The sequence below is a fragment of the Trachypithecus francoisi genome, unplaced genomic scaffold (assembly GCF_009764315.1).
Source record: "Trachypithecus francoisi isolate TF-2019V2 unplaced genomic scaffold, Tfra_2.0 Lachesis_group15, whole genome shotgun sequence".
NCBI lineage: Eukaryota > Metazoa > Chordata > Mammalia > Primates > Cercopithecidae > Trachypithecus > Trachypithecus francoisi.
Window position 1 is genome coordinate 20,943,124 of NW_022681460.1, and position 26,420 is coordinate 20,969,543.

At 34.6% G+C, this 26,420-nt stretch overlaps 2 protein-coding genes across 3 annotated transcripts in view; both read right to left on the reverse strand.

Annotated features, from left to right (window-relative positions):
- Positions 1–26,420, reverse strand: part of TBC1D32 (TBC1 domain family member 32) — a 252,702-nt gene that overhangs the window by 209,442 nt on the left and 16,840 nt on the right. For both annotated transcript variants that reach the window (XM_033234429.1, XM_033234430.1), the window contains 9 exons: positions 23,389–23,550; positions 17,977–18,154; positions 12,617–12,685; positions 9,930–10,055; positions 6,750–6,828; positions 6,516–6,619; positions 6,359–6,420; positions 5,470–5,614; positions 1,289–1,348 (listed from right to left, as the gene is read on the reverse strand). In XM_033234429.1, coding sequence (XP_033090320.1) covers positions 1,289–1,348; positions 5,470–5,614; positions 6,359–6,420; positions 6,516–6,619; positions 6,750–6,828; positions 9,930–10,055; positions 12,617–12,685; positions 17,977–18,154; positions 23,389–23,550 — 985 coding nt within the window. The remainder of the gene's footprint in view (positions 1–1,288; positions 1,349–5,469; positions 5,615–6,358; positions 6,421–6,515; positions 6,620–6,749; positions 6,829–9,929; positions 10,056–12,616; positions 12,686–17,976; positions 18,155–23,388; positions 23,551–26,420) is intronic.
- LOC117097003 (39S ribosomal protein L30, mitochondrial) lies at positions 19,349–20,558 on the reverse strand. The gene has a single exon (XM_033234431.1). It carries the CDS (start codon positions 20,368–20,370, stop codon positions 19,885–19,887), a length of 486 nt encoding a protein of 161 aa, XP_033090322.1. The 5' UTR covers positions 20,371–20,558; the 3' UTR covers positions 19,349–19,884.

The following is a 26,420-nucleotide window of genomic DNA, read 5'->3' on the forward strand; positions in this document are numbered from 1 at the left end:
ATATAATATGAATAATATTTTGATACTTTGTAAATTTAGGAAAGCTTTTTAGAGCAAAGGAGGTTTAAGTTGAAATGTCAAAAAAGTGTGATACACTATATACAGAAAATAAACTATTTGACTAAGTTGATAAAATATTGAGATGATTTATAATGACATAATTCCATTTGCAGGTTAAAAGTTAAGGTATAGTTAGCTTTTCAAATAAGAAACCAATTTTAAGAATTAATCTGTAAAAAACCTTATTTGAAATCCTTTCACTGGAGCCTCTGTGACAGCAACAGTGACTTATTATCTGTACAGAAACCGTGGGGAAAAATCATCCTGTTCTTTATTTTTCCTTTCTGTATCACTCTATGCTCATAAAGCAAAAACAAAGTTTTATTTAAATGGGAATGAGAGAAAAATGAAATGTGGAGAAAGAATTATTTAAATTCAATTTCTCTAAAAATTGTTAAGTATATTTTACCTTTACAAATAAATTCTTAACCTATTATTCAATATCCCTCTCTTCTTCTGCTGCCCAATTCTCTTGATTCTCAAACACAAAACAATTATTGTTCTCCTTCCCTCATTTTATGCTCTACTGCACTCAACCAAAAATCACAATTTCAGAATCTTTTCTTCATGTGACTTCTAAATCAAGGTTCTGCCTAACTACATAAACGATGTTTATTGACTCAAAGCTGTATCAGTATAACATTTGAATATCTTAATAAATTTTGTTTTTCATTTTGTCAATTATTTATTAGACTTGCTGATTTCTTTTTAATTCTTTCAGTACCCTTATACATTGTTCTACTAGTAGTAACAAATGTAGATGATTTTGGTAATATATTTTAGAGTATTAAGTCTACATTTGGTATAACTCAAACCAATTACTGAAAATGCAAAAGTATTTATCATTTGACTTTTGTCATGTAATTTTCACTGAAAAATATGGGTCTATATTATAGAAGTAATGGCTTTATTAATACTTGATCTGAATCAAACTACATGCTACTGCTTAAAAATATGGCTTCTCTCAAACCAGCTTGTTATTTATAGAAGCCAATTTACTATATACAGAAAACATATTTTCTAATTGCTATCCTGACTGCATTCATTTTAAGTCTCTATTGTTATCACTTTATGTTCCACAGGATGGTAGTTTAAGATCACATAAAAGGCGAATTGCTTCATTATCCAATATTAATTATCACCACACAACTTTGCATATTCAAGTTATTACATCATATATATTTTGGTAGTATTATTTCTCAACATAAAAAAGGAATTACAGACTTACCAGAGACTTATATTTCTTTTCAAGAAGTCTTAATACTGTAGTTCTGCTATAATGTGCATGCTAAAATTAAAAGGAAATGATATTTAATACTCAAGCTGTGCCACTCAAAATCTATTTTTCCTGCATTATCTTCAATGACAACATCATAAATCACACAATAGCTTAGATTTAAACCATTGTAGTCAATGACAGGTGTTTACGTGTGCATTGGATTAGGAGGATAGCAATGACAAGAATGCAAATCGTATCAAAAAACTTGCAGATCATTTAGTGACCGACCAGTAGAAGAACATTCTATCCATCAATTGTGTCCAATTTCCACACTAAACTATTTTAAAATCACCACCAAAAAAGTATACATATGACAGAATCCAAAAAAAGATACACAGTGGGGAAAAAAAAAAAAAAAGTACAACTCTTATACTGAAGAGGATACTGTATGGTCTACATGTGCAGAAATCTGCCAACACTGAAATGCTCTAAAGTGACAGTACCCTAATCATTTTCTGCCAACCATAATTAAAAATGATTCAAAGTGTCAAAAGAGCTTTAACTCTCTCCTTGGAGCAAAATATAGATGTAATTAAAACATTTAAATGTATAGCATTGTACAAAGCCAGGGAAAACTATAAATATTGTTTAGCTAGATTATATAAGATATCATTACTGTTCAAAATATAGTTTCTTCATTTCACTTAGGAATAAAAATATTGGCCGGGTGCAGTGGCTCACACCTGTAATCCCAGCACTTTGAGAGGACGAGGTGGGCGAATCACGAGGTCAGGAGTTCAAGTATGGCCTCAAACTGGCCAATATGGTGAAACCCTGTCTCTACTAAAAATATAAAAATTAGCCAGGCGTGGTGGCACGCACCTGTAGTCCCAGCTACTCAGGAGGCTGAGGCAGAAGAATCACTTGAACCCAGGAAGAAGAGGTCACAGTGAACCGAGATTGCGCCACTGCACTCCAGCCTGGGTGACAGAGAGAGACTCCGTCTCAAAAAAAAAGAATAAATTTTTGACAAACCTAACAAAAACAAGCAATGGGGAAAGGATTTCCTATTTAATAAATGGTGTTGGGAAAACTTAACTCAAGATGGATTAAAGACTTAAACATAAGATCTAAAACCATGAAAACCCTAGAAGAAAACCTAGGCAAAACCATTCAGGACACAGGCATGGGCAAGGACTTCATGACTAAAACACCAAAAGCAATGGCAACAAAAGCCAAAATTGATAAATGGGACCTGATTAAACTAAAGAGCTTCTGCATAGCAAAACAAACTATCATCAGAGTGAACAGGCAACCTACAGAAAGGGAGAAAATTTTTGTAATATATTCATCTGACAAAGGGCTAATATCCAGAATCTACAAAGAACTTAAACAGATTAAGAAGAAGAAAACAACCCCATCAAAAAGTGGGCAAAGGATATGAACAGACACTTCTCAAAAGAACACACTTATGTAGCCAACAAACTTATGACAAAATGCTCATTATCACTGGTCATTGGAGAAATGCAAATCAAAACCGCAATGAGATACCATCTCACATCAGTTAGAATGATGATCATTAAAAAGTCAGGAAACAAGAGATGCTGGAAAGGATGCGGAGAAATGGGAACATTTTTACACTGTCGGCAGCAGTGTAAATTAGTTCAACCATTGTGGAAGACAGTGTGGCAATTCCTCAAGGATCTAGAACTAGAAATACCATTTGGCCCAGCAATCCCATTACTGGGTATATACCCAAAGGATTATAAATCATTCTACTATAAAGACACATGCACACGTATGTTTATTTCAGCACTGTTCACAATAGTATACACTTGGAACCAATCCAAATGCCCATCAATGATAGACTGGATAAAGGAAATGTGGCACATATACACTATGGAATACTATGCAGCCATAAAAAAGGATGAGTTCATGTCCTTTGCAGGGAAATGGGATGATCCTGGAAACCATTATTGTCAGCAAACTATCAGAAGAACAGAAAACCAAACACAGCATGTTCTCACTCATAATTGGGAGTTGAGCAATGAGAACACATAGACACAAGGAGGGGAACATCACACACCAGGGCCTGTCAGGGGGTGGGGTGCTATGGGAGGAATAGCATTAGGAGAAATACCTAATATAGATAACAGGTTGATGGGTGCAGCAAACCACCATGGCACATGTATACCTATGCAACAAACCTGCATGTTCTGCACATGTACCCTAGAACTTAAAGTATAATAAAAAAATTTTTTTTAAAGAATAAAAATATTAAACAGCATAATACAAGTCAAAATTTTTTCAGAATTCTAGGGAATAGAGGATTTTTGTATTGTTTTTCTTTTTTTTGCTTTTTTTTGCTTTTTAAATAGAGATGGGGTTTTGCTATGTTGGCCAAGCTGGTCTCAAACTCCCAACCTCAAGTGATCCACCCACCTCGGCCTCCCAAAGTGCTGGGATTACAGATGTGACCCACCGTGCCCAGCTGGGAATAGAGTTTTTAATTAAACATTGATTAAATTGTGTTTTGGTTAACTGAAGGTTAATCAAAACCTTGTGTTTTCAACCTTGTAGCTTAAAATGTTTTCAAAAACTATTAATCCTTTTTTTCAAATTTAATAAGAGAAATAAGTTGATATAGTATTAAACTATTTTTAATATTGACCATGTTCTGAAAAGAAATCCTCATAGTATATCTCTTAGACCAGGGTCAGCAAACTACAGCCCTCAGACCAAATTCTGCCTAGACCCAATTTTGCAAAAAAAATTCACTGGAACGGTCAAGTCCATTCATTTGCCTATTATGTATAGATGCTCTGGAGCTACAACAATTGGGTTGAACAGCTGCAATAGGGACTGTACAGCCCATAAAGTCAAAAATATTTATTGTCTGGCTCTTTACATAAAAAATTTAGCAACTCCTGCCTTAGATGCAAAAATTATAGGAGGATGTGATGAATTTTCATGTATACTAGAACACACTTCAGAATGTGATTTTTAAATAAATTTGTACCCCATTCTCTTAAGAATCAACTCCTAGCAATAAGAAAGTCAAATGAAAAAAAGTTAATTACAGTTAGTAAAATATGACTGATTTTGTTAAAAAAAAAAGATGACCTAAACAGATAAATATAAAAGTATATACAACATATCTACGTGAAACAAAATCTTAACAGTTGTTATCCCTGCATTGTATAATTAGAAAATTTTAATTTTATTTCAGCTTTTACATATTTTGCATATTTTCTCAAATAACGGTATAATTTGATAATCACGAAAAAAACTTTAAGTGTTAGATGTGAGGAACAAAGGGTTCATTTTAAATTAATTTAATTTAATTGAGTAAACATTAATCACATACTAGATAGGCCAGGTAAGGGTTAACCACTGGAGACAGAATTGTGTTCTGGTTAATTGGGCATTTATCATACAACTTAGTAAAAGGCACAAAGCACCATCGCTAGATAACATCCAAATTGTGCTGAAGTGTAAATGAATGCCCCAGCCTCTCTCTTCTCAAGTGCAAGAAATATAGTACCTAGGTGCCCAGTACAGAATGAGAGAGAAAACAATGTGAGCACAAAAGTCAGTCCTGTTGCTACTACTGACAAACACAGACATCTCTTATTCGACAGAGGTTGAGGGAGGTAACAGTATAAAGATCTCTCTACTCTTAATATTAGTGTCAGTGCCAGCATTATGAGAAATTGCCAGGTTCAGACACTAAACACATTCCCCAAACTTCAGATTCAGGAGGGAGGCAAATGAAAAAATACTTTCAAAAATATCTCCTAAGCCCAAAAAAAAATACGTATTGAATCCTTATGTTATACCACATCTGCTTAAAATTTTTGAAGCTTTTACACTAAGGAAAAAATAGATTTTGAATAAGTCATTCAGCTTAAATAGACTCAAATGAAATACCACTTAAAATCCTATTCTGGCTCTGCCACTTAACAGGTAAAAAATCTTGGGCAAGTTAACTTCTCCATATCTCAGTTACTGCATCTGAAAAATGGAGGGTAATTAATACCACCAACCTCATAAATTTTTATAATAAATGAGCTAACACATGTAAAACTGATTAGAACTCTTAGTACACAGTAACTATTCAAACATTAGCTATTTATTAAAATGATACAGCAATGCACTAAAAGGTATAAAAATATTCTATTTTTCCTTACCATCCACTTTTTGAACCACACAGCCTTGGTATCAACTAATGCAAAAAAGTAGATCGGATCCAAAATCTTTTGTGAGACAACATGGCTTTGATCACGTTTAACTGTTAACAAGGACAAAGTACTCTCCACAATTTCTTCCATATACCTTAAAGTTTGGGAAAAAAGAAATGCAATTACTTATATAGTACTGGTGGTAGACTTTATATCTATGAAATTGAGTAAACATTAATCACTTACTAGATAGGCCAGGTAAGGGCTCACCACTGGTGACAGAATTGTGTTCTGGTTAATTGGGCATTTATCATACAACTTAGTAAAAGGCACAAAGCACTATCGCTAGATAACATCCAAACTGTATAAAGTAGCATATAATCTTCAGAAACATTTTTTCTATTTCAGTAAATGACATAGGTAGGATTCATACTCAATGTTTCTGCTTTAACAACAGGTTCTTTTTACTTCAACACTGGATCTGCAAATTTAACTTTCCTTTTTAGACTCACAGATTCTCTTACAACTTAGAATAAATTTTAGAGCTGAAAGGGAAAAGTTTAAAGAATATTTAAGGAACTTGTCCAAAATGTAATAGTAAAGACCAATAAGAACCTAATGCAGATCTTCAGATCACTGATACATTAAAAAATTAATAATAATAACTAATGCTACATTTTCTTTTTACCTTGTGATAAATGATGTAAAGTGGTACTTGTGATTCACATAGCTAAGTACAAAACACGACAAGCTTAAGAAAAATAAAAACAGAAATGTTATGAATCCCTTCCCAATCGTGTCAGTCCATTAAGACTGTCTTTACTCTTTCTGTCTGAAAGGTATATGGGGCGGTAACACTGCTAAGTTCTATGCTGGAATACATTGGGAGGGGACTTACTTCTCTGGATGACGAATCCAGAAAGATGGAGCTTCTTTCTGATATTCATTTAGAAGACGAACCTACAAAGCAGTGCACAATAGTTCTCAAAAAATTAGCATCCTCAAATATAAAACTAAATAAATAAAAATGAAAGCTTATTCTAGTAAATGGATACCTTTTTAAGTAAACGAGTCATATCAGGATTAGTTATATCTACACCAGCTGAAAGAGTAGGAATATGATTTTCCCTAGAAAGAAAGTATGACTCCAAATACTTAGCTGAAAAAAAAGGGAAAACATAAAAAATTACATCATTCATTTACAGTGTTTTCTGAAAAAAGTTATTTCCTATCCATTCTTAAGTACATGCAAATGACAAAAACATTTTTAAATGTTTTCATAAACATACCTAAGCTTGTATAAACTTCCTTGGTCATATGTAATGGAGAAAGCGAAAATCTCTGTGCACAGAATTTTAAAATCCGGTCCTACGGAAATGAGACAGAAAATTTGCATCTAAGATCTTACAAGAATAGAATAGAGATGAAACATTTTTCACACAGTAAAAACCCAGAAAATAAAATAAATACAAACAAGACATTCAGAAACCAGAGTCAGAATGTACTTATTTAAAAAGGGCACACTCTTGTGTCAGCAAAAATTAAAACTGACCAAAACTAATATGTGAATCTAATAACAGAAAGATATTACTGCACAATCTGGTCATAGTAAATACTGACATGGTGAGGAGCGGGTAAGGTGAGGTTTCATAGAGGAGACTATATAAAGGTGTCAAACAAAGGAACAGAGTAGGCAGTACCAAATTTTTTTTAACACCCCGTATTTCCAAATCCAAAATTCATCATTTTTAATTGCTTACATGGGTAGCTTCAGTAATTAAAGATTTAGAATTATTTCTAATAATTTTGCCTATTCCCAAGAAAATTACTCTATGTTTAAATTTTTACATTATTAAAACTCAAAATAGAAACCAGTAGAAGGTAAATAAGTTAAAAGTGGCAACAGATGTAGTTAGCACAATGCCTGGCACTAAGAGTTACTTTAAAATGGTAGCTATTATTATCCTTTTAATTATACCTACTTTAATATCATGATGAGATTAATCCTAATAGTGAAATTTGACTTTCAATTAAATAAAAACATAAAATTGCCTTAAATAGTCTAATCTGGGGGGAAAAATTAATAACTGTTGATATCAGTTTAGATAATCCACTTACAAGAAATAGTTCCCCAAGTTACTAAAGGTATCTTCTAATAACCCCAAGAAATTCCTACTGATCAAAGGATATTAAATACTTTGGAAAGTCTATTTTTATAGTTGCAGCAAGTGATAGGTATCTGTCACACTTTTCAACTCTATAGGCTTCACTCAGTTGCATGTAAGAGTCCTTTAGAGAAGGAGATGAAGAAATCGAATTGAACTTAAAAAGAATGTGGATCAAGCACAAATTTAAAATGAAAAAAACTCCATGCCTTGTTTTCTACTTCAAAATGACTAATTTTATTAGCATCTCTCCTCTATAATAATTGCTTCCAATTTTATTAGCATAAGTAATAAAAGTGAACTTTGCTGCATAATAATTTTAAATGGCTACAATTTGCTATTTTATAAAGTTATTTCATAATTTGTAAAATAAAGGAAACCTACTCAGCTACTATTCTGTATTTATTAAGTAAAAGAAAAAATAAAGGGAAATTTACAATTGCATCTGTCGTTAGAGAGCTTGAAATGTTAAAGATAACCCTGAGATACATTTTTTTCACCTTGAAGTTCTTGGATCATTGAGCGGTTCCAGAAGTCTACAATACCCTCTGGTGTTAACAAGGTTGAACTGCATCCAAGTATTAGGTAAACACCTTCCCCTTACAACAATTTCAAACAGAGATTCCCAAACCACTTCTGTTTACAGTATAACCATATCTTCATTAATGGTAGACTGATTTTAAATAGACAAATATATTGAGATACCTTATATTTTTCTACAAATATTTATTTATTGTCTGCGTTATCTACTGAAATCTAAGTTCTCTGAGGGCAAAGATTTTGTGTCCTGTCCCTGGTGTGTTCCCAGTGTCTAAAGAATGATACACACTGTAGATACTCAATACATATTTGCTGAACAAAGAGCAAAATGTAACTCTTCTTCTCATGCCTTATATTCTATGCCAAACATCGTATCGATTTTAAAGCAAAAACTATCTTCACTGATAAATCAATTAGGAAGAAAAGATCCTCTAAAAGGAAATCCAATTTGTGTTTAAAACGTAATTCTTGGATAATCAGGGTTTTTTTTCCTTCATTTCCATCATAGACACTATCTGCAGAATTACTGCACTTGCTCACGTAAAGCTTACTTTTCATCATAAAATAACTGTTCCTAAAAAGTAATATGCAAATCAAATTTTAAATAAAATCATATCTGACTCCATAATTTTACAATTTTAGAAACTTTCTATATTTGCGTTATGACTCATCTCAAATTATTTTCTAAAATCTCAGCACTAGTTTTCTTGCTTCTCTCTTTAAGCAGTTAAGCAATCTCTAAGTAAACACTTAAATACATGAGGAAAATGTTTATAAGTCCTTTTGACCATAATTCACCATTTTTAGTTCAAACTTTCATAGACCATGAATCCTTTTAAAATATTTTTTCTTTTGTTTTAATTTGAGAGTATCATAAAACAGCATTATTCAAAAGCAATGACATAGCCAGGCGTGGTGGCTCAAGTCCGTAATCCCAGCACTTTGGGAGGCCGAGGCTGGAGGATCACTTGAGCCCAGAAGTTCAAGATGAGCCTGAGCTCTCTACAAAAAATACAAAAATTTGCCAGGCATGGTAGTGTATGCCTATAATCCCCAGCTACCTGGGAGACTGAGGTGGGAAGGTCACTTGAGTTTGGGAGGTTGAGGCTGAAGTGAGCTGTGATCGTGCCACTGCACTCTAGCCTGAGTGACAGAGCAAGACCCTGTCTCAAAGAGCAAAACAAAAATAAAATAAAATACTAGGATATTCCTTTACAAGACAAAATGCACAAGGTAGCAGTGTATTATTTGGCAATGAAGTATGATCATATTTTGAATCCAATCATCAAATTTTCTTAAGAAAAATTTTGACAGTTAGAAAGCTGAAACTGAAGTTCCATAAATGTGTGAGCTACTATTAAAGAAAACTATTGGCCAGGCACGGTGGCTCATGCCTGTAATCTCAGCACTTTGGGAGGCCGAGGTGGGTGGATCACCTGAGGTCAGGAGTTCGAGACCAGCCTGGCCAACATGATCAAACACCATCTTTGCTAAAAATACAAAAATTAGCCGGGTGTGGTGGTGGCATGCCTGTAATCCCAGCTACTCAGGAGGCTGAGGCAGGAGAATCACTTGAACCTGGAAGGCAGAGGTTGAAGTGAGCCGAGGCAGCGCCATTGCACTCCAGCCTGGGCAAAAAGAATGCAACTTGGTCTCAAAAAAAAAAAAAAAGAAAAGAAAACCGTCATAACTGTCATATTCTACTTATTTCTAGAATGGTGGGAAAACATATTATTTTTAATATTTCTATAACCATTTTCTTACACTAAACACAGGATCAGGATCTGAAAGAGACACTGTCAGTTTTTCACAGAGAGTAGTCCAATTTTCACAGTTCAGGACATCAGATGGAGGAGCGGAACATAGTGTTTGCAAGGCTTCGTATCTCACCTACAATTTTTTAAAAGACTTTTATTAACACTCAGTCACTAAAATAATGCCACTTTTCCAAAACAATATTTAACAAACTACTAAAAGGCAAAGTCTGGATAATTTATAAAGAGTGATTTATCAGATGCCTTTATATTAAAAAGCTCTTGAGAAATCATTTTTTAAACTAAGTGCTAAGCAGAGAAAAAAACAGTTGCTGTTGGTGTAAAGCAAAATTAAAATACTGAATGTAGTAGGAGATTTTAGGTATCATGTCTAAGTGGAACGGGAGGAAGAATAGTAGTTGAATCAGAATCACCAATGTTTTCCAGTGGCCTTGTCCTACAGGCTTTCCCTATTCTAGGCCATTCCTACAGTTTGAGGGCTTTAATTTCAAAATGTTGCCCAGATATGCCCCTGGCAAAGCATTCCCATTCTAGGATATATGAACGATTCTCACAAAACAATCAGTTTGAACTTGTGCTATACCATATTTTCTGGCCTTCTGACTACTTAGGTAGAAAAAAAAAAAGAAGTCATTCAGTAGTGGGATGCAAAATCTAATTTATGTATTTTCATAGAAAGCTTACTTCTTAATCAGTCTTCTCAAAATGCAATCAGAATTCACTCAAAACAGTATGACCCAAGGGAAAGTAGTAGAGAATAGTTCCACTCCAATGAAGAATGGAACAAAGCTTTTCTCCCACTCAATATCCAAGTAGTGAATAATAACACACTAATTCCAGCCTCATCCTCAAAATGTGGTCATTTCCCAACGGAAACAACTAAAGCCTAGTCATTAAAAAGGTGAGGCCTAAAAGACAGGAGCCAAAACCTCAGCAAATCAGACACTCTGAATCAGGGCCCAACTTTTAGACAAAAAAGACAAAGAATATACATATATTTGAAACTGTCCATATATTTATATGAAAGAACTCCTCAATATAACTTTATTTGTGATAGGTAGTAAGGGAAATATTAAGAGTTTTTAAAATTAGTAATTCATTTACAATGTTAAGTAATTTTTCCATTTCAGGAAACTTATAGGAAAAAATCCCATTTGGAATTTACTACTTGCAGAAGCAAAATGAAGGTTTCTAAACAAGTACAGATTTCCAAATCATCCATTTAAATTGAAGGCAACAGGATTTTTATCATAAAAAATTCAAAACTCATTTCCAATATTTTTTGAAAGACGTTATTATTAATATGAACCCAGAAAATAAATCATAATGCAAAATGCTGAGAAGAAAAAAAGTATTCTTCTCTATGATTTTTTAGAAAATTTCAGTAGGAGTAAATCACAACTATTCATTCAGTTTATATTTAATAGGTTGAGAAAAATAATTTTAAAAATTGAGACCAAATGGCAAGATAGGCATACCAATACATAAAAGGCTTAGATTAAAAAAAAAAAAAAACCTATCATATTTTCTATTTCATGCTGACTTTCAAATGAAACAAGTCTTCATAAACAGTGATTTGTACAATCTCGTAAAATATAAACAGACACAATTCAATATAATTGCTTATCTCAAAAATCCTTTTTCTGGCCAGGCAGAGTGGCTCACATTTATAATCTCAGCATTTTGGGAGGCCAAGAGGTGGATCACTTGAGCACAGTATTTCCAGATCTTCCTAAGTAATGTGGCAAAACCTCATCTGTACAAAAAATACAAAATTTCTCCAGGTGCAGTGGCGCGCATCTGTAGTCACAGCTACTTAGAAGGCTGAAGTGGGAAAATCACCTGAGCCTGGGGAGGTAGAGGCTGCAATGATTCATGATTGGGCCACTGTGCTTCAGCCTGGGTGACAGAGTAAGATCCTATCTTAAATATATATATATATATAATTTTTCTAAAAAATAAACAAATAGTCAAAATTGCTCAGATAGTTAGGGGAGGCATGGGTAGATGCTGGTCAAAGGATACAAAATTTTAGTTAGGAGAAGTAAATTCAAGAGATCCACTGTATAACATGATGACATGATGACTATGTTAATAACAATGCTTTATTCTTGAAAACTGCTAAGAGAGTAGATTTTAAATGTTCTCACCACAAAAAATGATAAGTATGTGAGGCAATGCATGTTAGAGCAGCTCAACTTAGCCATTCCTCAGTGTATACATGTTTCAAAACATGTTATACAAGACGAATATACACAATTTTTATTTGACCATTAAAAATAATTATTTTTAAAAGATGTTCACATTTTCTGAAAGTAGAAAAATAATTAAAAATCTTTTTTCTTAAGAAATGACTAACTACAATGTTACATATAAAACAACAGTGAAAGAACAGTTTGGGGGACAACTGCCTATAACTTTATCCCTTTGAAATTGATGCTAAAGATAAAAATTTCCTCTTCCAAACCACGACAATTCTCTAAGGAAAACCTCCCTTACTCTGTGACTTTTCATTTGGACTTGAAAATTTACCATGGATATCGGTCTAGGATTGCCCATAATCATTTTAAAGGCTTTAGCCTCATGGGAACCTACCTGGTTGCTACTGATTGTAATCTCATATATGGTAAATATATGCTATCTGCATGAAACTTAACAGCTATCCTTGAAACTTACCTCTTTAGGTTGCCCAGGATCCAACTGGTCTAAAATCAATTGTAATTTTCCTTGACAAAATTTGTAACTCTGTAACACAATTGACAGGACATTCATTTATTTAAAAGGCTTTTAGAAATATTGCTATTAAGTTACTTTTTCAATATAATTCCAAGCACAAAACATAATTCAGACAAGAGAAGGAGACGATCTATTTTGATTTGGCAGCGACTTAGAATTTTTCTTCCCAAGACTTTTAAATGGTAACTGAATGTCGCAGTAGAACAGTGTACCTTCATGTATATGGAAACTATTATTTGCAAGCAATTAAAATATATATAACATTGTAAGACTCAAAAGACACAAAGCCAAAATGTTGCATACTCAGAAATGTGAGATGAATGAAACAGACAGATAAACAAAACAAACAAGTAAAAAAAAAGCTACCAATAGTACCATAGGCACAGCTACAGTGCTGTTTGGACTGTTTTGTTCTCTTTCTTTCCTATACTTTTCCCTAGCCTTTCTCCTTATTTCTTTGGTGAAAAAAATCCTGAAGTAAAAACTTCCATCTATAAAAAAGTTTATAGTAGATTATAGGATATTTTGGAGAAAGAAAAGGTATTTTTCCCACCAAAGGCAATTTAAACATACATAATATCTAAAACATCATCTAAAAATAAAAAGTATAATAGTAGGCCAGGCATGGTGGCTCACACCCGTAATCCCAGCCCTTTGGGAGGCCAAGGTGGGCAGATCACGAGGTCAGGAGATCGAGACCATCCTGGCCAACACGGTGAAACCCCGTCTCTACTAAAAATACAAAAATTACCTGGGTATGGTGGCACATGCCTGTAGTGAGCCAAAATTGTGCCACTGCACTCCAGCCTGGCAACTGAGTGAGACTCCGTCTCAAAAAAAAAAAAAAAAAGTAAGGAAACAACAGATGCTGGCAATAAACTTTCAATAAACTATCTCTTCTCACTGCACTCTGCAACTTGCCTTGAATTCCTGCCTGCACAAAATCTGAGAACTTTCTTGGGTTCTGGGTCAAGACCACTTTTCCCGTAACAAAGCAATCCTCCTGCCTCAGTCCCCCATCACTGGGAATACAGGCACACAATGCCATGCCAAGCTAAGGTGGGGTGTGTGTGTGTGTGTGTGTGTGTGTGTGTGTAGAGACCTTGTCTCTATGTTGTCCAGACTGGTCTCAAGCAATCCTCCTGCCTTGTTCTCCAAAAGTGCTGAGATTTCAGGGATGAACCACAATGCCTGCCTGGCCTTTATTTTTTTTATTTTTTATTTTTCCTTGAGATGGCGTCTCACTCTGTCGCCCAGGTTGGAGTGCAGTGGCGCGATCTCAGCTCACTGCATCCTCTGCCTCCCAGGTTCAAGCAATTCTCCTGCCTCAGCCTCCCGAGTAGCTGGAACTACAGGTGCATGTGCCACCACGCCCGGCTGATTTTTGTATTTTTAGTAGAGATGGGGTTTCACCATGTTGGCCAGGATGGTCTCAATCTGTTGACCTCGTGATCTACCCACCTCAGCCTCCCAAAGTGCTGGGATTACAGGAGTGAGCCACCGCGCCTGGCAATAATTAAAATCTTATCAGGTGAGGGTAGCCAGACATTGAGGAACTTCTGAAGTACAGGTTGGGATGTAGCTAATCCTACTGCTCTAAGTGATGTTGCCAAAAAAGAGATCAGCGTCTTGCCATTTCTCAGTAGTTGTATAAAATCCTCAAAGGCAGAATTCTTCACCAAAAAGAGCATTGTAGAGCTTTGAAGATTTTAGTAGAGGCCAGAAAACAGTTGCTGAACTCAAGATATTCTGATTAAGATTTGAATAGCATAAAATAAATTAGGATAATTGAAAGGACATACTCTGAATGACAGGAGAAAGGCCATGTACCCAAAAAGGAAAAAAGCCTACTCGAGAAAATTCTTACTGGAAGAATCCAAAGCTTAGCAACATAGAGCTCAGGTTGCTCCCAGGAAAGAGAGAATCTGTTTCTTTGCCTTTTCCAGCTTCTAGAGGCCACCCTCATTCCTTGGCTTATGGCCTACTTTCATCTTCAGAAACAGCAATCACATCAGCACAATCTCTATGTCAGTCTTACCAGTGCCTACTGTGACTCTGATCCTCTTGGGTTTCTCTTACACAGACCCTTGTGATGAGAGGGGTCCCACCTGGATAACTCAGGATCATCCTACCCCTGAAGGTCCTTAACTTAATCACATCAGCAGAGTCCCTTTTGTCATGTCATGTGACATGTTCACAAGTTCTAGGGATTAGGACATGGACATCTTTGAGAGGACCATTATTCTATGTACGACAGGTACCAAAGGACGGGTTTCCAAGAGAAGTTGCTTGGAAAACAAAGGAAGAGTGAATACTTTAAACATGTTTGTGTCAGGCAAGAGTAATAGGTGACTATTATCCTAAACTCACCTTCTGCATAAAGGTACACACCCTGGGGTGAAGTTCCCTTGGAAGGTTATAAAGTAGCTTGCATGCTATAAAACAGCACAATGCCTGTGCTGTACTATACTAATTACTACGGAGGAAGAGAAAGAAAGAAAAACTGCAAGAGGAAAGGATACGAATTCTGAAAGCTTAATGTATATCAGAGGTAATCCTCTAATTTCCCAAACAGTTAGAAATGGCCCAGAGATGATCAGTTTGAAATCATATAGGACCACAGCTGAGAAATTTTTATATTTGAGTGTGTCTCTGAATTGTGTCCATTTCAGCATTCCCTTTAAGAGATGTCACCAATAAAAGCTAACCTGTATAAAGCAGTGTCTGTGTGCCAGGCACTGCTCTAACACAAGACATACATTAACTCAGTTAATCTTCTCAACAACCCTATACGGTAAGTAGTATTTTCATCCCTATTTACAAATGGGAAACACTACAGCACAAATAAGTGAAGAAATTTGTCCAAGGCCACACAGCTAGTAAGTGGTGGAACCACAACTTACACCCAAGCAGTCTCCAGGTAGCTGGGAAAAGAATAAAGAGAACCAACTTTGCAGGGAGAGAGGCCAGTTTTAAACTCAAAGTCCCCCCTTCACTAGCTATTCAAGTTTGGGGAAATTATTTAACTATTATTATAAGCCTCGCTTTTTTCTGTAGAATGGACTAATAATATCTATAGTGAATATAAAGCTAAGTACAGGGACCAGTATACGGCAGGTATTATTATTAGAGCTGGTATTATTATTTCTATCTTTCTAGCATTATCTTGCAGAGACTTGCTCCAGGTTTAATCACAATACCAAATCTTTTCATAGCAATGCTTGCAACTATGGTAACAACTACTATCTCCCCTTTGTTCTTTAATATCCTCACACTTACACTAACAGTCTCCTGTTTTTCAATAATGGGTCAAAACTCCAAATATAATCAGGCTGCAATTTTTTAAGTAGTAACAATGAATTAAAGCCCATTCTATTCACGAAACACAAGTATTTCACTAATATCAAAACAGTTAACATCAGCATTGTTTACAATGTTATTCATAGGAAAATTCAGGTCTTTTTTTTCACTCCACAGCAAGAAACAACAATTTTGAAGGCATGAATAAGATTGTCAATATTTATTGGAATGAATGACTAATATATTTTTAGAGATATTTTCAATTCTGAATATATTCAGCCTCTCTTAGGTCAGCTATATGAAAGAGAGTCTCATTTCACTATAAGCAAAACTATACCCAATATCTCTTAGAACCTGGACATACTGAAAGAGCTTTCAGGACAGTTCTGGCACTCTTAGGCTTCTTCCCAAAAGTCCAGGGATACCATGCCTTCTTGATGGGCAGAGTTCGCTTTCAACTCAATTAGTGCCTTCTAAAACAAAGTCGTATTTATAGGGTAGACACGTGACAACTTATATATACCCTCTGGACCTCCCAGAGAAATCCAGGGAAACTTAAAGCATGATTCCTCCTCAAGAACTGAAACAAAACAAGATAAAAAAAAAAAAAAAAAGAACATCTTCAAAAACTATAACCCCATTTCTACCAAAGCTTTGCACGTTTCAAAAATCTATCATTTTAATGACTGGAAATAATTCAGCATTTGGGATTTGGCAAGGTCTTAACTGCCAGCTATGAAATCGGTCCTATTTAGATCTGAATACCTATACTTCTTAGAACAAATGCTCCATCTTCTTTTCTTATGTTTCAATTTCAATGTATTCAGGTGGTTCAGCAAGTAAGAGCATATAATCTTGTGAGCCCGCAGAGTCATAAAATTGCATTTTTTGTGCCTTTTAAGTCCAGAAAGTCCTTGATTTGAGGAAGCAGCTGAATAAACTTACTAAACAAGTCATCTGACTGCATTAAACTAAAATCTCTATACCCCACCTTTTTACACACAGTTCCTCAACAAGAAATGATTAAGGGTTACAACATGAAGAAAATTCACAATCTTTGTCTTGTCCTCCATCACATCAGGTAATCAATTTGACTTGAAAAGTTCACTACTCAGCATAATCTCTCCTGCTAAATGATGCAATGGTGGCAATGCACAAAGCATAACCTTTAAGTTATGCTTCCAATATTTCCAAAACCATTTTTCCCTCAATCATGCAGTCCCAATTTGACCAGTATACATATTTGTTCATGTTTTCACCCAAACTCCTCAAATCCCTTCTTGGTATATGGTTAGGATCTATTTTATAGTTATGTCTCTGCGGTATACCTTATTAGGTGAAAAATGTTTGACTAAAAATACCAGGTGAGATCGACACTAAGGTCAGACAGGCTTCTTTTGGCCTGGTAGTCTCTGTGTACAAGTCCATGGCACATGCATAGGCTCTAGTCCAGCTAGTTTTCCTTGTCTTCTATTAGGGCCAATCCAGCCACTGGCCCCATCCTTCTCTTAATTTTGCTGCAGCCAAATGACTGGCAGTAGAAAATGTAAGACCTCAAATCTCTTGACATTAAAAAAAAGTTTAATATTTTAAAACTAACAATTCACAACCTTCACCTCCAGAGAATGTATAAAGAAAATGTTTTAACACGACACGTAATCTCTAATTTAGTTAAATTTTAATGCAGATTAACTGGAAATAAGATGTTTTAACTAGAGCTTAAGAAGATTTGGTTCAACACGCTATTTTTTTTAATTCCAATATACATTAATTTCCTCATTTCACCAAGAATTGTCTCAGGTATAATGTAGCTACTCACTGAACATAATTCTATAAGATGTTATTTTGTGGACTAAATATTTAATATTAGGTTATTTAATTTTATTGTTTATTTTTCTTCTGAATCTTAAGAAGGCAGGAAAAATATGGCTAAGAAATAATTTATTGAAGCTATTATTAAACACCATTTCAAGACATAAATGCAAAACAAAACAACACACCTGATTGAATGACGAATCACTATCAGAGCAATTGTCTGTGCAGTAACTATGGCTTTTCTCCTTTTGGATTTTTTTCTGCCTCTCTTGATTTCGTGTCTCATCTTCTTCAAACTTGTTAATCATAGACTCAACCACAGCTATCATAACGTTCTTCAGGTAATGCATCATTTCTTTGTACCTTTAAATTCAAGGTAGTCTTAATAAGATAAATGCGATCAGAAATTAAAACAGTCAGCTAGTTAAATTATCTATTTTTCTATAAAAAGGGAAGTCCCTTTAAGAACACAATGCTAAAGAGAAAAATCAAACTCAATTTTTCTTAAAGAAGTAGTGGTAGAACAGAATTCACAAAACAGCAATAAAAATTAATAGGGAATTCAAAAAGTATGTTATTTCCTGGGTTTTTTCATGGTTACATGGACCAAGGTAGTAAAATTAAAAGAACCTAAGGCAAGAGGTTTCAATGGCATGGATTCCAATTGCTAGCAAAAAAGTCAACTATTAATATTATATCACCAAAACCCAGGCTATCTTACACATAACCTTCATCCTCTTGTCTTTTACCTATCTCTTTCTCCATCCCTCCCATCCTCTATTTCCTTCTCTTCTCCCTTGTCCATACTTTATAGACACCCATAGACACAACTGAGAGCTCTTGTATATTCCCAAGACCTATGTAAGAGTTAAGCTATCAATGTGTCCTTTCAAACAGAGGCTGGGAGACCCACTCTCAGGATGTTAGGAAAAAGATTCCTGAAATTATTAAGAGTGTGAATTGGATAATATTTAAAATCTCTTCTGGTTGGTCTAAAAAGCTCAAAAAGAACTGGTATCAAATTTCTCCACTTTGTAAGTTCAAACTCTCAAGCATCCCTATGAATACAAAACTGAAATCCTCAAAAGCACTAAGAATAGAATTTTAGAGCTAGAAAGAACCATAAATATAGTCGAGCTCTTTATTTTATAAATGAAGCATATGTGACCTGAACCACTGAAATTTCTAAATTTAAAACAAAAAAGGCACAACGATGTAAATAAAAATAGTGAATAAATTATAAAATTTGAAATTAGAAAACTTGAATGCGGATCCTGACTATTTTATCGGCCAGCTCTGTCATCATGAATAAGTTTCAATTTCCTCAACTATAAAATGTGACTAAAAATACAATCTAGCTAATCTATTTCATATGACTATAGCAAGAAATATGTGTGTGTGTATATACATATATACACATATATGTCTGAAATGATAATAAATACATGTATAGTGTGTGTGTATATATACACATATATACATGTATTTATTGTCATTAAAATAATGAAAATACACTAGGAAACTATGCACAGAAATGTCCTTTTCTGTATAATTCTGTTTTTTTTTTTTTTTTTGGTACTAAAATAGCAGAGGCTGCTTTTATTTACACAGACATCTTCAACCCCACATAGGCAAGGACACTGTATGTTGTGGCATACAGGTTTCTCTCCAACTAGACGGAGCTCTTAGAAGTTAGTGTCCTTTGGCTCGCCTCCAGGCCTTACACACACTGGATATTCAATAACTATGGAATTAAAACTGCAATCGCCTTTAAGCTTATTAATGGGATCTGGTTTCACCGTGGGTGGCACTTCCACTTTAATGCAATGATCAAAAACATTAAGATCTATGACAGGATGGATACTGGGACAATGAGCATGACGATGTCATTGTTGCCAAGTCAAATTTTACAAGAGGCAAAGGAAAGCAAAGGGTAACTAGAACGCAGAGGTTCTTCATCATCATCTTCAGTCAGCTGTCACAGAATTTCCCACTATTGAACGCCCATTACAATTCTTATTTCTCCCCACCCCTTCAGGTATCATCTTTAAATAAAAACAATTTGCATTTTCCAATCGGAAGCTGCTGGAGCACTAGGACTCATGTGCTTTCTGCTCCACAGGTTTCAGATGCCACTGCACTACTAACTCCCCAGTGGTTTTGAGGCACGTGTTAGACATGTTCTCCTCTGTTGGAAGTCCTTGTGGCAACTTCAAGGGCTGGATTCTTATCAAATGCTTAACCACCTTCAATTTTGAATTCACGGAAGGGATATTCTTGTGAACTTGAGGGGTATGCGATTTTTCTAATCCAAGCATCTTTATTATATCTTTTTCCCAATATGGATGTCTTCTTGTACTTCTTATTCTGGTAACAATATGCAGTTTATGAGGGTTCTGTGGATCTCCACCATATTTTTCATGATCTTCAGGTGAGGCCTGAAACACTTTATCTGGAATTCTTGATTTGGTGAATTTGTGACGAATCCAATCTGTACAAATGAGAGACTCCATACCTTTTGTCACCGTCTGTAGTCTGCCCGGGGGCCTCTGAACTACTAAGCGCAAAATCCCAGCCATAAGTGCAGTGATTGCTCTCTTTAGAGGCAGCACCCGCTAAACATTCAGCCTGAACTTTTCCACCCCATTTTCTGTATAATTCTGGATAATGGGTCATTGTAACTCTATAAATCAAAAGAAGAAAAGGTACTTTATCTCTCATAAGAGAAATCAAATCTGCTGGGGAATTTGAATAGAAATCATAGACTGAGATTCTATATAAAAAGTATAAAATACATTTAAATTTTTCTTGTTAAATAGATATAATTTCTACATAATTTAAACTATGTTAATATATTTAAATAGAATTTTAATATGTATATCATATAGAACTATAAGTTTTAAAATACATGTATTTAACATATTTCTTTAAGTACCAGAAATTATGAGAAAACACAAAAATACTGAAAGCAGACTGAAATAAATTAGAAACCGCTAGGGGGAGAAACATACAGAAGATAACTCAATAGAGGTAACAAAGAGTCCAGGGAATATCCGAGTTTGATATAAAGGGACATAAAGAGCAAAAAGAAGTCTGAGACACACACACTAATTTGCAAAGTATATTTACGGATAACTGAGCCCAGAGATCCAGCTTCTGCCTCTACAGATTCTGGGCAGCAACAAACAGGGAAACAAAACAGTGCCCTGGCAGCAATCAATATACATCCATCAAAAGCTGTTCTCTCCTTCCACAGTGATTGAATTCTAGCTGGGCACAGGACTAAACCACACTCCCCAGCCTCCTTTGCAGCTAGGTAAGGCCATGTGAACAACATAAAGTCCCTATCTCCTTAAAACTTATAATCTGGTGATTTAATAAAGAAGTATAAAAGTAAATCTTAATGATATACAGGATACGGATAATGGTACTTAAAATCCATAGAAAATCTATAAGTTTTGCTTTGAAAATAAATGTTTCCAACAGACCTTTTAGAAAAGACCAGCATAAATTATGCTGTAAGAAATACTAAAAAAATGGCCACAGGCAGTAGCTAATAATTCTAAAAAGTAAATTAAAAAACAGTGTCATATCATCAATATCAAGAGTTAAATGAACTAAAACTCAATAGCAGCCATTGCAGTTTTGAAAAGACTAAGAAAAAACATATATAAAATAGAATATAAACACCATTGAGTAGATTCTTTCATGCTTTGCAAGTTTTAAAGACTACAGAAAGAAAAAGCTCTAAGAAATAGTGAATAAAAACCATATCAATTAACAAAGAAATTCTATAGTACTTCCACTCATTATATGAGGAATATTGTATATTATATAGATCCTACAAATGAATTATTCTGTGTGCAAACATCTGTTTAAAAAATAAATCTCAAAATGTTTAATTACAAAAATACTTTATAACAACTGTAATGCTGTCTACAGATGTAGTGTTGCTACATTAGCCCTAAGTGATTTCTAAAGAATCACCAAAAAAAAAAAAAAAAAAAAACTGAAAAAAAAAAAAGGTTGCACAATGTAAAATCTTTCATCCTTTCATCCATGGTTCATAAAGTGGAAAATAAACATTTACTGAGTCATTTAAAATCTTTGTGAGGTAATTATTACCGTATTAATTTTAACACATGGATGAACTAAAACACAGGAAAATCAAATAGCTTAAATAGAGATAAAAAGTAATTTCCTAGCAGTACTACATAAAATTCTGCTCTTACTATGAAAATACTTTCATTAGCTGACTAATAAAGTATTTTAGTATTCCTTCTAGAATTGTTTAATGATACTGCTAGAAACAGACTTACTAGGAATTATAATATTATCCAAAGATAAAGGTGATTCTATTTTTTGTTTTCCCCAAATCAAGAAATAAGAAATCTTAGCCTCTATAACTCATGCTTGATATAGATTAGTGCATCAAACTTGCCAAATTTACTAAAATAGCTGTATGATGTCACTTTGTCAATTACTAACATATTAATTTAAATAATACAATCAGTTGTCCCAAAGTGGAAGAGCTTTTGTCCAAAATAATTTTTTTAAAGTTTAACTAATTAAAAGTAAATTAGATTTAATACTTTAAAATACAGTCAGTAATATAAGCTCAGGAATACATTCAAATGTCTCTGATACTGGAAATATGAGCCACAGCAGGTTTTCAAATGACATCATGTAATTCAACATCTTTTCATTAAAACATTGATGAGCAAAAAAAAATTGATGATGGCATCCTGCCTAGGGCTGGTTCCCACCTTGTACCCTGAGATGCCAGGCAGGATAGGCTACCAGCAACTCTGAAGTGGAATAATTATTCCAGTTAAATAATTATCTTGCCCTTATTAATCTTTCTTAAATGCATGTATAGCTCACACTTATTTCAGTGTTTAATATTACAAGCGTTTTCATCTTTATTTAGAAGTTTGGTGATGTTTCTTTGACCAGAAATAGGCTGTAGGAACTTAACAGTTGTTTACATCAATTAACCTAGACCCCAAAAAAAGTGAAGGAGCAAGTTATGCAAATATTTGGGAAAAGGGCATTCCAGGTAACAGGAGCAACACGAGTGCGAACCCCTCGGGAAAGGACTTACTTGGTTTTTTGTGAAAGAGCAGGCAAGACCACAGTATGAGTGGGGAAATGGTAAGAAGTGGGGTAGGAGAGGGAGCAGAAGGCCCATGGTAGGCCTCATTGGCTTGGCTACAAAAAGAATTCTGGGTTTTACTCAAAAGGAGATGGGAAGCCATTGGAGAGTCTGGGTGAAAGGGTGTCGTGATCTGACTCACTGTTTTAAAGAATCATTCTGGCTGCTACGAGAGAAATAGACTGTGAGCGACAGAGATCAGGGTGCTGTCAAGAAGTCTCATTGAAGAAAATGTTATTTGAAAATATTATTATGGCCATACTCACCCTTTTTTTTGTTTTTAATTATACTTTAAGTTCTAGGGTACATGTGCACAACCTGCAGGTTTGTTACATATGTATACATGTGCCATGTTGGTGTGCTGCACCCATTAACTTGTCATTTACATTAGGTATAGCTCCTAATGCTACCCCTCCCCCCGACCCCCTCCCCTCATACTCACTCTTTAGATTCCTGAGTTCTTTTAGTGACCTGCTGTACAACTGTATCATAGCCGCATTCTTCACCCTGATTCTGATCAGATGTGCATTTTTCCATTTCTTCTTCAATCATAGAACCCAAAGTGTTGCCTATATGCTGTCTGAGGTATTTCACAAATTCATAGCTGAAACAAATATTTAGAAATTAAATGCAGTAAATATCATAAGCATATTCAGAAAAAAAAGTCAACACAGAAAGGTAACATATTAAGATTTTGTACCTTAAACTAGGATTAAATCAGTCATTCATCACAAATCATCAAGCTAATCTACAAATTTTTGGCTATATTTTTCTGAGACACTTGGCAAAAATCATCATTTAAAGATTACCACAGTAGGAAAAAGCAAATTTCAGAAGCAGCCCAAACTTTAGCAGTTAGAAGACTCTTCACATTTCTTTTTTATGCTCCTATCTTTAACATGTGACAGTGAAGAGTATGAAAAGCAGTTGTTAAGGATTTTCAGTTATTCAAGCTGATGAGGAAAATCATCTAGAATATAGTAATCATGAAATAAGAAATTGGAAAAAGTTAACTTCCATCATCACAAGAGTTTTGTGTACATTTTGAAAGTAGTAACTGATGTAACTTCCACCTAAACAGTTCTTATGTTACTAAGATTATCACTATTATTAAATTCAAGACCCACTTTGCCACTGGTATTTAAAGACCTCATAGATTCCAATTTATCCTACCAGATCTATGTTCCATTACTACCTTACACATGCCCAACTCTCCATGTGGTTTATTCCCAATACCTTTGAAAACATTATTTCACCCACTTAAGAGGGTTTTACCACCACTCCTATAGATTATCTTCTACAGCCTAAAATGCTGCCTTCGGATAAAAGCTTTCCTCGTTTCTCAACAGCTGATATCCTTTCTCACCTAAGACCTAAAAGTACTCTGTCCTTCTCTATTAGCATGCAAAACATTTTCTTAGATGCAGTTATATGACCTGCTTTATCCCCTGCTTCGTTCCTGACCACCTCTACACTCAGATTTCTACATTGTTTATAGACTTAACAACAGAACAAATCCACTTGTTTATCATCTGCAATATATTGTACATAGTAGACACTTTATAAATACTTGTTAGATTGAAATATAGCATTGGGGAAAGGTTTATCTCTTCATTTTCTACATCAGTGGCTGTGAATTTGAATTTACTTATCTTTTCTAAATGTTTGTTTTAGTTGTTAATACCTTGTTCATGTAATGTCTATTAACAAATTTCTGATGACATTATACAATAATTATCCCCCCACATATGGCCTCTTATCCTTCCTGTAACTCCCCTATAAGAAAAAGAGAAGAGGAATGAAAAGAAGAAAAAAAAGAAAGTGTACAGCAAAAAGCACTCTCATCTTTCCAACTACCCACCATATTTTTGGCACTAACAGCATTATTTTTCAAGACTCCCAAACTTGACAACATGGAATGCTCTTTAATGTCTGCATCTTCTGCACCCCTTGCCCATCCACTCAATCAGTCACCAACATGTGTCAATGTTCCTGTACATCCCTGGCTTTCATCACTGCCTCCCTTTTTTCTCTATCAATCAGTACAAAGCCGTACCACTTCAAACAGAGATTACTGCAGCAGCCTTCTTGTTTGACTTCTCACTTCCCTCTCTCTTCTCTCATATTTTCTTCCCTTTCATATTCATCCCAAACACTGCAGTCATATTAGCCTTCCAAAAGAACTTATTTTATTATTTCAGTCAGAGCCAGAGCCATTTTACTCATACCAATACCTCATACCATGCCAAGGATGCACATAATGCCTCAATAAATATTTGCTGAATTTAAAACAATTGGCTGCTTATTATGTTTCATGCTCAAATACTGCTTCCTTGGCCTGGACTTTAAATACCTAATCAATCAAATCTCTTTATAAGGGTATCTCTACTTAAACAATGCTACATTCAAAATTCCCAACAAACCTCCAACTATGTTGATCTTCATATAAGAAAGAAATAAACTGGCCAGGCGCAGTGACTCATGCCTATGATCCCAGCAATTCTGGGAGGCCAAGGTGAGTGAATCACGAGGTCAGGGGATCGAAATCATCCTGGCCAAATGGTGAAATCCCATCCCTACTAAAAATACAAAAATTAGCTAGGTGTGGTAGCATGTGCCTGTAGTCCCAGTTACTCGGGAGGCAGAGGCAGGAGAATCACTCAAACCTAGGAGGCAGAGGTTGCAGTGAGCCAAGATTGCACCACTGCACGCCAGCTTGGTGACAGAGCGAGACTCCATCTCAAAAAAAAAGGTGACAAACTAACTTGTAAGTGACTACCATGCTAAACTCTGTGCTAAGCACTTCATTAATATTATTTTACTTACCATATGATAGGTAAACAGATGAGGACACATATTCAAAACATGAAAAAACCTTGTTAAATTTATAAGCTACTAATTCATTCACTTTACTCCAAAGCCCATGTTAATCCCATAATCCCAGAGTCCCAATGACGTAAAAATATCAGAAGTGTTATAAGATATTTTGTAGTTGCAAATTGAGTGAAAAGGGAAATAAATAAAAGTAATACTCATATCTTTACTAATTTGTATATTATTTCAATTTCATTTTGCAAGAAAAATTAAATTTTATTCTCCCAAAATTATAGCTAGCATATTAAATTTAAAAGTATAATTTACTTAAATATTTTAATTATTGATTGAATTTCCTTTAAAATGTTCAATATTTATATTTGATGTTTAGATAGTAAATCCTATGCGTTAAGGGAATAAGTATTAACAATAGCAGAAGAGGAAGATGAAGCTATTTTGTAAATCCAATGTCTTATAACATTAGATTGAAATAGCAAATATTAATTTTCAGAAATGCAATCCAAGAAAAACAAAACCCAGAGCTTACTGAATCATATATCATAGAAAACAGCCTCTAATCATCATCTAAATAGTCTGCGCTTCTTTTGGTAATTCATCATTGACTTATATTATCTGAAGATCTTCCCATATACATGGAAA

Excerpts from the sequence above, each read along its gene's own strand:
- LOC117097003 (XM_033234431.1), bottom strand. The coding sequence starts at position 20,370 with ATGGCTGGGATTTTGCGCTTAGTAGTTCAGAGGCCCCCGGGCAGACTA.